At 34.6% G+C, this 11,936-nt stretch overlaps 1 protein-coding gene across 1 annotated transcript; it reads right to left on the minus strand.

Moving 5' to 3' along the window:
• Positions 1–1,994: 1,994 nt before the first annotated feature.
• LOC126721128 (disease resistance protein RPM1-like) lies at positions 1,995–10,852 on the minus strand. The gene is made up of 2 exons (XM_050424154.1): positions 8,051–10,852; positions 1,995–2,221 (listed from the first exon to the last, which is right to left on the minus strand). Exon 1 carries the CDS (start codon positions 10,623–10,625, stop codon positions 8,079–8,081), a length of 2,547 nt encoding a protein of 848 aa, XP_050280111.1. The 5' UTR covers positions 10,626–10,852; the 3' UTR covers positions 1,995–2,221; positions 8,051–8,078.
• Between the last annotated feature and the right edge of the window lie 1,084 nt (positions 10,853–11,936).

Below are 11,936 nucleotides of genomic sequence, written 5' to 3' on the forward strand. Positions count from 1 at the left end.
AATCTCAACCTCTTTTGTATTTATCCCCCTGCCTATTCATACTTGGCATAGAAGTACTGACTATAATGTAAAACATTGGTTTTCATGCCTTCTGCTCTTGGTCTAGTCAAACAAGTAATATTGAGAAATCCAGTTTTTTCAGTTCGAGAGGAGTTCACCCAAGCTTTATCATCTCCCATACTTCATTTCTCACAAATTGAAACTTCGTTTTTCAATATATATATATATATATATATATATATATATATATATATATTAATTTTATCAATTTTTTAATGTAATAAATTAATCAAAATATGAAACTATGATGTTTTGAGAGTCACTAATAGCGCAATCTCGATGGACACTTATAGGGAGACTAAATTGAATAAAGTTGAAGCTTAGAGGATTGAGTTGAATGAAATTGAAATTGCATGACTAAATTAAATTTTAAACAAGATTATAGGATGTAATTTGTAATTAACCATTTGTTTATAATGTGTGGAAATGAAGAAGAAATATCAAGTTGATTTTTAATTTGAAATTAAATCTTTAACAAATTAAGAGAGGGAAAAAAAAAATCAAAGAATCAAACTAAAGAATCTATTGCTGTCAATCCGCTTGCACGTAATTCATGATGAAGATTGAGTTCCAATTGAAGTGGAGCATATGAATATTCCCCTGGATTTTCTATATTATGCTTTTTACTTTCCAGTTCAGTTCACATTATTTTTCTAGAATGAGGATTCAATATTTCAATGTGTTGGTTTTTAAGAATGATTGTAGTTGTTTATCAAAAAGTAGGGTTTCTTGAAGCTTTTCAATGAGCTTTGGTTTGGTCTCCTATGGCTTCCTACGGCCATGGGGGAGCACAAAAATGAGCCTTTGGCTTGACATTAATGTAGGAAGTATTGCATGTTAATAACAAAAAAGTTCCTAGTTGCAATGAACAAAATAGGGGTAAGGGAGAAATATGCCTCTCTTCTTTTCCAGGAGTGATATCAATTTGATTAAAGTTCGAGCTTTAGATTAGTGGCTAATCCTATAGAGTGAGAAGAAGAAAATTTTTATGGTCTAATGAATATGTCTAAATTAGACATCATAGAGATTTCTTCAATTGAAAAATATATTCCCTACATGAACATAGACAAATATTCCCAAAACTGATGTTGAACCAATTGCTGGAATAGAGATTTCTAAACCTCCAAGAAGACCTAGAAAATCTAGGTGAAGTGAAGATAATGAAATGCAAAGACAAAATGATGGAACATTGGCCTGCCCATCCAAGTGAAGATATGAATAAATGGGCTCTTCGCAATGGAGAGTAAGAACAGATTGCTTCCAGCTAGACTTCATTCCTCTGAACCAATAAGTATCCATTGAGACTAGTCATCACTTCATTACTTTCCTAACAATATCCTTTGATCAGGTTTGGTTGCCTAGGAACCAAAAAGATTTCAAAGGAAAGGATCCATGTGCCCAAGAGATTGTGTTGAGAATCAAGAAAGCAATGATAAATCATAGCCTTCTTTGGATGCCTACGAGCACTCACGGCACCAGTAGACCAAGGGTCAAATTGATGAACATAATTCCAACATGGCCTCTCCCCCCACCCATCCCACTCTTCTATCACTCTGGACACAACTAATGATCCGCTTGGATTGAGGAGGAGTAAAGTAGAGTAAATTTTACCTAAAATTAGCCTATTTTCAGCCAGCTTTACTCTACTCCCCTCCACCCCCTCCTTCGTCCCTCCCTATAAACGGGCCCTAAAAGTCCATATTAGAATGGATTAATAATTCAAGGACATTGACAATCTAGCGATTGAAATGAAATGCAAGCTTCTTGTAAAGATGAAGCTCTGCAGTCACGATCCAAATCCATATTTCTATGGACTTTGAGCTAAATCTATCTTTTAGTAATAAAAATAATTAATAAATAAATAAAAGTTTTTGAACTAAACTGACATATAATACCTTTACATTCTTAGTACTTAATTTAAAAAAAAAAAAAATGAAACAAACTATCCTCACCATAACATGTCTATTATACATATAAGTCTAACTCTAATTTTTCTTTTCCTTCTTTTTTTTCTTAGCGATTCCATGTAGCAATTACCATGATAACTATCTCTAATGACCGAAAGTCTCCAAGTACAATGAAAATTCCAAGCATTACAGAAATAGCTAATAAACCAGCCTCTGCAACTCCACGAATCAATTCTTCCCTCAAAGCTTTATATCTGAAACATCAGAATAGAAATGGATGAGCTTCACAACTTAGTAGCAAAATACATAATGCCAAGTTAACAGTAAGATTTTGTTTCCCTATTTCATAACAGAAATCTGAACAGCAGGTATGATAAATTTAATGTGGAATAAGGACAAATAGAATAATTTATTTCCAATAGAAAATACATGAATTTTCGCTAACATAATAATTATCTTTCAAATACATATACATAAACAATCATGGTTAGGCATGTGCCACATAACATACAGTCCTGTGAGTGAATAATTCCAACATTTTTAACCCCTCTTGGCAGGGCCAAATGATACCAGTACTGAACAAATATGTATAAATTATACCCTTAATGTAAACGTCAGATGATCCTATGGACAGGACTAGACTCCACAGTAAACTAAGTTTCAAATTCAAATATGAATAACTGTTTCTTAAATAAACCATAAATCATATTGCTAGCATGCATATCAAAACAGAGTCTGAGACTAAAGATTATAAACATATTCACATAGCATCATAATTCAAGTTAAAATATCTGATTAAAAAAATTTATTTGGGAATTTCTAACATCATAATCTGTCTAAAAACTATATTACTTATTTCATAAGTGAATTTCTTTAGCTAATGAAGTATAAAGTCTATAGACAACAAAGTGTTTGGCCCTGGAAGTATGACCAGATATCATATCAGAACAGTAGTTAACAAATAATAATAATTATTGAAGTACATTTGTTATACATAAATTGACAAACTCATAAGCTCAAAAATACTAATTTGAGATTTTTCAAATGAAAATTGAGAAGTAGAAGATTTACAAAGAAAATCAGTTATCCATATATGTTACCTCAAAAATTTAAGATACTGTATTAACTGATGGTAACCACTAGAAAAACCTTGTCTGAGTTCGAAGAAATGCCTATATGCTCACATTTATTGATCAACATTACAACATGAACACAGAAAATAAGGACTTAAAAATCATTTTGTTTCAATCCGCTACCTCAAGTTCAAACATAATGTTGTACAAGTTTATCTATTTTCTGAACCTCATATGCACTATACTGACAAGGCCATTCTCACCTGCTGTGAAAGATTCCAAATGTCATGTATTCTAATGTGATTGTCACAGCAGATCAGCCTACTTCTACCCTAGATTTAACATAAAAAAAGAAATTTACAAATCTCAAAATTTTCAAGATATAAGCTTCTATATATTGACCAACTGTACCAAAATTTGAAGTCAATATTCAACTCCTCAATCGAATTATAAATAATCCAAGTCAATGTCGTCAGACTGCATTCTGCAGCGAGTCAATCCTGATTAGGTAAGAATTACTGCCTGCCCAGTTTTACCCCATTATAATCCTCCCAAACATCTTTTTTTTTCCCCCTAAACAGCATAGATATAGTACTATTAGAGTTATTCTCACCACATTGTGATGTCATCAAAAGGGACCCATCAAGGTTCTCTGGGAAATCCTAATGTACATAGTTAATATTCTATACTAACAGATCATATCCAAATAAAAGTCAAATTCAACCTAGCTTATGAATTCATATGACAATTCAATGCCAGCATGTGCAGTACTCTCTACGGTCCAACCTAAAGCTGGTTATATGGCATTCAAAACGTGCAAAGTTATCACGTAGGTATTTGTCAAGCAGTCAAGCCTATCTCACAAGTTTGACGCAGCTTCACGAAAAGTATAACATGTTCTCGACACCTAGTATCTCACAAGTTTTACACACTTGCAATAGATTTTGAGGTTATAATCCATTATTGGCACCTAAAGGTTATTCTGATAGAGAACACAGAAAGATGGATAAAGTGAATACCTAATTGAGAATCTAGCTTGGACATTGGATGACTGCCTCTGGCCCTCATTGTCTCTCTCTTTCTCTTCAATTAACATGATAAAATCCCTAGTTCCTCGTCCCTAGCTTTTAAAGTTGGTCCCTCTTTTTTCCTTATTCTGGGATGGGCCTTACAACAGTGTATATCATTAAAATTCACTCAAGGTCTTCTAATCTTTGCTAAGGCAGAAAGAAACCAGCCATAGCTATCAAATAATGCATAGAGAAATTTCAATTATCATTAAGTCATTCTGTCAATGCCAAGAATTCAAATGTAATTTTTAGCAAAAATGTTAATTAATCAAAAGCCACAGAGATTTGCTCCTATGTTAACCCCAGTAAAGCAGATTTCCACTCAAAATACCTCAGCCTTCCATTGAGTTGCAGCGAGTCACAGAGCCACACTCTCAATGAAGTTGTGTAAAAGATTCAGAGTCAAGTCCAGGAAATAGCAAGGGACTATCTAATAAGGCCAATAGCAGTAGCCTCACCAATTTATACTATGTCCTCTCTCAATTTTCAAAAATCTGCATGTTCTAAAATGAATGGGTTGCCATATGGAAGATAATTGGAGAAGACAAACCATGGGTGAAAATTCTAAATTGTAAATGCTTGAGAGGCATGCCCTTCAATGCAATAAAAGTCTAAAAAATACCTTTTAAGAGCTCATGGCAGTAGAAAGAAATTCTGGGTGGTGAGGTGCGGGAAGAACCATGGATACCCATGAATAAAAGTCTAAAATTAGTAATGAGATTGGGTGTAAGATGTGGGAAGACCCATCGATACCATTCCTTCCTAATTTCAAACTACAACCAAAGCATCCCCCAAGCCTGTACAAATCAACTTAGTCTCAAGAGTTGATTTGGAAAGTACCAAAATTTTTTTTTTTTTTTTTTTTGTAAATCAGTGAACATTATTAATCAACAAAACAACAAGTACCCTACGACAAAACAGGGAAGAAACCCTCAGAATAATTCTCTGATAAAAGATGAGCAAAAGATACAGAGGAAAAACTCTAGCCAAGACAAGCTAGAAACCCAAAAAAAAAAAAAAGTACTCTCAACCAGTGAAACAATAGCTACTATGTTGTTGTAACTAAGAGCTGAGAAGGAAAGAAGGTCCATCCCCCACTGGAAACACAAGGTGCAATTTAAAGCAAAATTTTGGTACTTTCCTTCCTCTTTCCATTCCATCCAAACTGGGTCTTGGAGTTAATCACTGCAATTCCAGTCCAGTGGAATTAAGAACTTATTTGGGCTGATTTTTAAGAAGATTAGCATCAAATATTCAAATATCCTCAAAATCCACTTGTCACAAGATCAGCAAACATATAAGGTAACTTGGACCCTACACACATTTGAGTAATTTCACTTCTCAATTGGCTTACAGATTCAACCAACCAATATTGAATAGAAGAAATAATGGAGCAGTAAGATTTAGGAACATCTGAACATGCTAATCTAGAAGATTGCATGGAACAAACTTCCTAGTTGAGCTGTGTAAACTGAAGATTCGAGATAAATGACAAATTATGCATGCTCTGTAATTATGGAGATGTAAGATTTGTGAATGTTTGAAAACGTTAATCATTGTCCACAAAACAGGGACTGCTGACACTAACCCACTAACACTACAAATCTGGACTTGGATGATAGCTAAAGTTAAATGTAGAGTTGTGTGTAGTGGAGATAGTGATTTGAAAGACCATTCACCGTTATCCCTCACTCTAATACAAGAAAGGGTCATTTTTTGGTATTGTGACTGGAGCTTGATCTATCTTATTGGTATGCCATAATATTCAATGATGATAATCTTTTCTATAGGTTTCCCATGTTGCTAATGCTTCTATATCAAAGACTAATTAACTCTTCATTTGCTGGTTCATGGTGTGTATTTTCTAGGATAATAAGCAGTGCTTCTATGATCACCCAGTTCTGCGGCTTCAATACTCTGTGACTTCAACCCTCTTTGAGGTGAACACATTAATTGTCTAGCAATGTTTCTTTTGAAAATTGTCTCTTTGCCTGAGCGGGAGCTCTCACAGACTTCAACCCTCTTTGCACTGTTTTTACAGATGGTGTGACTCCTCTATTAATCACTAAACATAATTTTTCAGCTTCCAATCAAAGAGACAAACCAAATGACTTAGTCTGCTTCATAAAAGAGCAACTACCACCAGCTCCTAGCAGTAGAAGGATAATGGGTGTGTGCCACCTATATCCTATGGGTCCAAATTCTTCGTTACCTTTCCCAATCTTTCTTCACTACCACAAAATACTGTCCACATTATTCCAACATTGCCTCTCCCAACCCATCAGACCTTTCTTTCATCCTCGACAGAAGACTATAAATCCATAGTAGAATGTATGAACAATTGCAGGACATTGACAATCCAGCGATTCAAAAGGAAAGCCTCTAGTAAAGACAAGGCTCTTACAACATTTTTAATCCCTCTTGACAGGGCCATATGGCACTAGTAACGAACAGATTTGTATATATTATATCCTATGGGTAAGGTCAGATGACACCAATTGCTAACAGATTGCCATATATTATTCCACCATGGAAAGAGCAGGACTCCACAATCAACAAAGTTTCAAATTCAAACATGGATAACCATTTCTTAAATAAACCATAAATCATTTTTGTGAGCATACACAATCAAAAAAAGTCCAAATATTCCAAACATATTCACATAATATTGGGATGGAAAAAAAATTATATGGGTATTTCGAACATTATAAATCTGTCCAAATAATATATTACTTATGTCATAGAGGAAATTTTTTAGCAAAAAAAGTGTAGACAACAAACTTTGGCCCAAGAAGCATGAACAAATATCATATAAACAATAATTTACAAATTACAATTTCTATTTAAATACATTCATTAAACATGAATTTTATATATATATATATATATATAAGTAATAAAGATTTATTAATATCAAAGAAAATTACATAAATCAAGTAAATCAAGAAAAGTAAAGAAAGAATGGATTCTCAACGCCAACAACCAGTCCATTAAGGTTCTAAAAACAGAATAACTTGAGATCTAGCATAGTTATCTCATTATCTTCAAAAAACCTGCTATTCATTAAACATGAATTGACAAACTCATAAGCTCAAAAATACTAAATTGAGGTTTTTGATATAAAAATTGAGACATAGAAGATTAAAAAAGAAAAATTCAGGCCAATACATATATGTCACCATGAAAGCGTAAGATTAAAACTGATGGCAACCTCTAGAAAGACCTTACTTCCTTGTCTCAAGAGCTTGAAAAAATGCTTATATGCTCCTATTTATCAATTAACATATCGATGAAGTCATGGAAGAGTAATATGCTATTATTTTGCAAATTCGCCTATTCAAAGAATTATTTTATTGGGTACTCGTTTGAAGTCCAATTGAAGTGAAAGTCGTGCCATTTTAATGGTCTAAGTTTGAGTCTTTAGGGTTAAAACAGTTTTTAATTTGGGTTTTTATTTTATTAGTTATGGTCAATTCATAATTTCATATCCAGGGCAAATCTATAATTACTACAATTCCTGCGAATTAAGGGTATTTTGGAAATTTAGTTGAGTCCAGAATCTTCTAAGAAATTCTAAGCATCTTAGGTTTATTTTCTTTGGGTCCAAGTTAGTATGTATTAGGTTTTATTTTACTAGTCAAACTAGTAATCCTAATACTACTGGGAGTCCTACTACTACTATTACAAGAAAGAATCTCAATATGAATTGTGCCAAATGTTTTTTTTTTTTTATAAGTTATTGTGCTCAATGTATTAGAAATAATGGACTGTAACCTTCAAGCTACTAACCATTGATAGTGCCACTAGTGTAACCAAATATCTACTACTAATTCATTTGACAGAAATGTGAGATTTAACAATCCAAGAAAATGAATGTGCAATCATGGCAGCATGTTACATGGAAATATAACAACAATATTTTTGTTCATCCTAACCATACCAAAGAGGGGCTTCAACGACAACGCTTCTCATCCTTTTATTATACTAATAAGGTCTTGTGGAACAAGCACTTCCTCCAGCTGGCTGAGCAAATTCTTTGTTACGTGCACCATGACCAAGCTATCACATTTTTTTATTGTCAGCTTTTGAAGTTTAGGCAATGCTCGTTCTTGAATCACAACCTTGTTTAACCTATTGCATTGTTCAATTTCTAACATCTTCAATTCCGAAAAGCATTCAGCACTAAATTCCATCACCGTACCAGTGTAAGCATCATACAGATGAAGCTCCTTTAGTGAAGGCAAAGCCTGAAGGGCCTCGAGTGGGCTGCTCTGCAATTTTGACCATTTGAGCTGTATTTTAGACAAACTGTTAAGTTTACCAATCCATGCTGGAATTTCCTCCAACCTCCCTCCAAGAATTAGACTATTAATCAGTTGAGGAGAGTTCGTCACATAATTCAAATCAAGATACTCCTCCTTGCTTGCTGAGTTCACATACAAAGAGCAAAGATGCTCCATCTTCTCAATGGATGCACACAAATTTTTTCCATCTTCAACCTTGAGTTCTGTGATCCCAAGTTCCCTCATATGAATCAAGTTCCCTAACTCTTTTACAATGCTCTGGTTCTTGTTGTTTGCCTTGATAAGTGATAGTTTCTCTAACATTGTCAAACACCCAATTCCGGAAGACACTTGTGCCCCTACAGCAGCCTGATATGTGTCTCGGCCACCAACAAACAAAAAGAGCAACTTATGAAGTTTAACGATCTCCATTGGGAAAATGGTGACAAGAGTTTCTTTAAGGTCCAAAATGATTAAGTTTTGAAGCTTCTTAATAGATTTTGGAACTGAATCTATCTTTGTATTCCTCAGACTTAGGTACGTTAGGAGGTTGAGTTTGACAGCTTCTTCAGGAAAATGATGCAAGGCTGAATTTTCCAAATCTAAAACTGTCAACAACCTGACCTTTCTGAAAAAACTTCTGGGAAATGATTCAATTCGATTGTCTCCCCCAAACAGAGAAAATGTACGAAGATAAGAGAGGTCCTTGCTTTGTAATATAGAGGGGGAGCAATTGTGGAGAGATAAGCGCCGGATCTTCTCACCCCCCAAACTGGTGTGTTGTCTGCTCACAACAGTAAAGAAGTTGTCCTTCATAGTCTCGGAAAGAATGAACCCTCTTACAAGATTAGAAACTCGACAACTCCTTACTTGTCCATCTAAATCCCATCTGCTCACTTGAACCAAGCTCATTTGAATTAGCTCATCTAAGTACTCATACGCCACTTGCTCTAGAGTTTTACCTCGTTTTTGTTCAATGAATCCCTCAGCTACCCACAGGCGAATTATTCTTCCACATTTGATAGAGTAATCCTCAGGAAAAAGGCCAAAGTACAAGAAACAAGACTTGAGATTGGGCGGAAGACGATAATAACTTGGCCATAAAATTCTATAGAAAGAGTGACTAAAAGGATTATCTGGTTCATATTGAAGGGAATCATGGACCTTCCTAAACTCCATCATGCTTTGTTGCTTATTTGACAAGAATTTTCCAATAGTAACAATTGCATGCGGCAATCCTTCACATCTTTTTACAATTTTCACAGACCAATCAACCAAAAAATCCGGGCATTTACCATCCTGGAAGGCCTTATCACAAAAGAGCTCCCAAGCCTCTTCGCATGTTAATGGATGAAGGTTGAGATCATAGATATAATGACTGGAACTAGCACAATAAGAACCTAAACTGCGTTTACGTGTGGTGATGATTATTCTACTACCAGTATTATTAGAAGGAAGCACATTTTTAATCCAATTCCACTCATTCTCATTCCAAATATCATCTAAAACAAGGAGGTACCTTTTATGTTGTAAACAAGAGCGCAACTTATTTATTTTGTGAGGTAATTCCAGTGCCTCACAAAGTTTCTCTAACAAGCCATCAGAAGAGCGTGAGACGGAAACCCAAGCTTTGCAATTAAAATTTGAATTCAAAATATGGTAAACTTCGCTAATAAGAGTTGTTTTACCTGAGCCAGCATCTCCAATTACTGAAATTACCTTATCACTTGAATCTTCAAGGCAAACAAGACTAAGAAGAGGCTTTATATGCTTCTCAATGCCCACATGATGTTCATCCCCCAAAAATAAATTGGAACTTGATCTTACCGTACGAACGTGGGGGGGACAAATGCAAAGTGCATCGATGCTTCTAATTTTGCACTTGATCGCTTTCATTCGGGAGGAAAATCGCTTTGATGGACAAAACATGCTCGCATAAATAAATTTGATGGCCTGACGAAGATGACGGGGGCGTTCAGTAGCTTCATACATGAGATCTTCAATTACATCCTGAATTTCAAAGGCTAAATCCCGCACATACGATCGAAGCTTCAAACCCTCGGTATCTTCTCTTCCTTCTGTGTCCTCCAGGTAAACTTTTATAGTATTCAACCATTTTCTTAGCTCTTCAATTTCAATCTCAATACGCTTGAAGTCAAACCAACTTTCGACGAGCCACAGTGACAACTTATCAACTAGAGTTATTGCTCCGAAGACTGCAACTTCTGCCATTCTAAGCAATCAACTTTGTGACCGATTTTGGTGAAAATACAAGTTAGATAGGATTCACGAAAACAAAGGAGATCGAAAATACAAGCTAGACAAGATTCATGAAAACAAAGGAGATCGAACAGAAGCAGATATGGATTTATTGGATCTATAGATCTATACAATTACATTCAGGCGTAAAGAGTAAAGTGAATAAAGATGAACAGAGATGGATTCGGTCCCATCCGGACTCCTGACTATAAAATAATTTATAAAGGGCACAAAACTTTCTCGCACGTGCCCTGCGTGCACCGCTATACCATCTATTCCTTTTTCTTTTCCTTTTATATAGAGAATCTAAAAATTACTTCTTCTTTTTTTTTCTTTTCTTTCTCTTTTTTTGAGAATCTAAAAATTATATTCTAACTATAGTTCAGTTTATTCCCAAAAAAAAAAAAAAAAAAAAAAAAAAAGTATAGTTCAGTTTGGGTAAATCTCTATTTGCTAAGTTTTAAATATTTTAAAATTTTACTCCAAACTAAATTTTAACTTTAATTTAATCATTCATCATTTTTAAAATTTTTTATTTAATACTGAAAATTTTAGTCATTCTTACTTGTATTTCTATAATTTAATCCTGATGAAACTTGGTTAAAATTTGAATTTTATTTTTGAAATATGTTTTCCTTTATATAAAATTTTATTAATTTATCAATCTCACTAGCATCCTATTTTTAATATTAAAAGAAAGAAGAATATGGGGTTTATTACGATAGAATAAATTATGTGAAAAATATATATATATATATATATACAGACACTTGGCGCAATTATGACTTTTAGACCCACTTTTTACCATATTATTAGTCTTTTCTTTTCTTTTTTACAAGAACTATATTTTTAGTTAAAGTGTTGTGTGGGGGTCCAAGGACAGCACCCCTACTAGGCTGTGCCCAAGGAGCATATGGACCCAATGAGGATTTAAGGATAGCTCCACTGTTGGGGCACACCTGAGGAGCGTATAGGCCCAACAAGTAGAAACAATAGTGGGATAGTTAGCATTACATGAAGAAAGGGTTTGAACAAGGACCACTAAACAACCCAAGGAGGAAGAAAGGAACCTTGTCCCAAAGGTAACCACCCCAAGGTAACGGGGAGGAGTAACACCCCTTGTTTGGAAGTGTAAAAGGGAAGGGAGTGGGAAACGTATTAAGGAAGCACCCATCACCTCCGCATTGAATACATTGCACCAGTTAGGTCAGCCGGATTAATGGCTGAATGACACCTGAACAGTGCCAAGACAAGCTATAGCTCACTCAACACTTCCCTAAAGGA

This window comes from Quercus robur, chromosome 4 (genome assembly GCF_932294415.1).
Source record: "Quercus robur chromosome 4, dhQueRobu3.1, whole genome shotgun sequence".
Classification (NCBI taxonomy): domain Eukaryota; kingdom Viridiplantae; phylum Streptophyta; class Magnoliopsida; order Fagales; family Fagaceae; genus Quercus; species Quercus robur.

Bases quoted from the DNA above. Each gene is read 5' to 3' on its own strand.
- LOC126721128 (XM_050424154.1), bottom strand. From the start codon at position 10,625: ATGGCAGAAGTTGCAGTCTTCGGAGCAATAACTCTAGTTGATAAGTTG.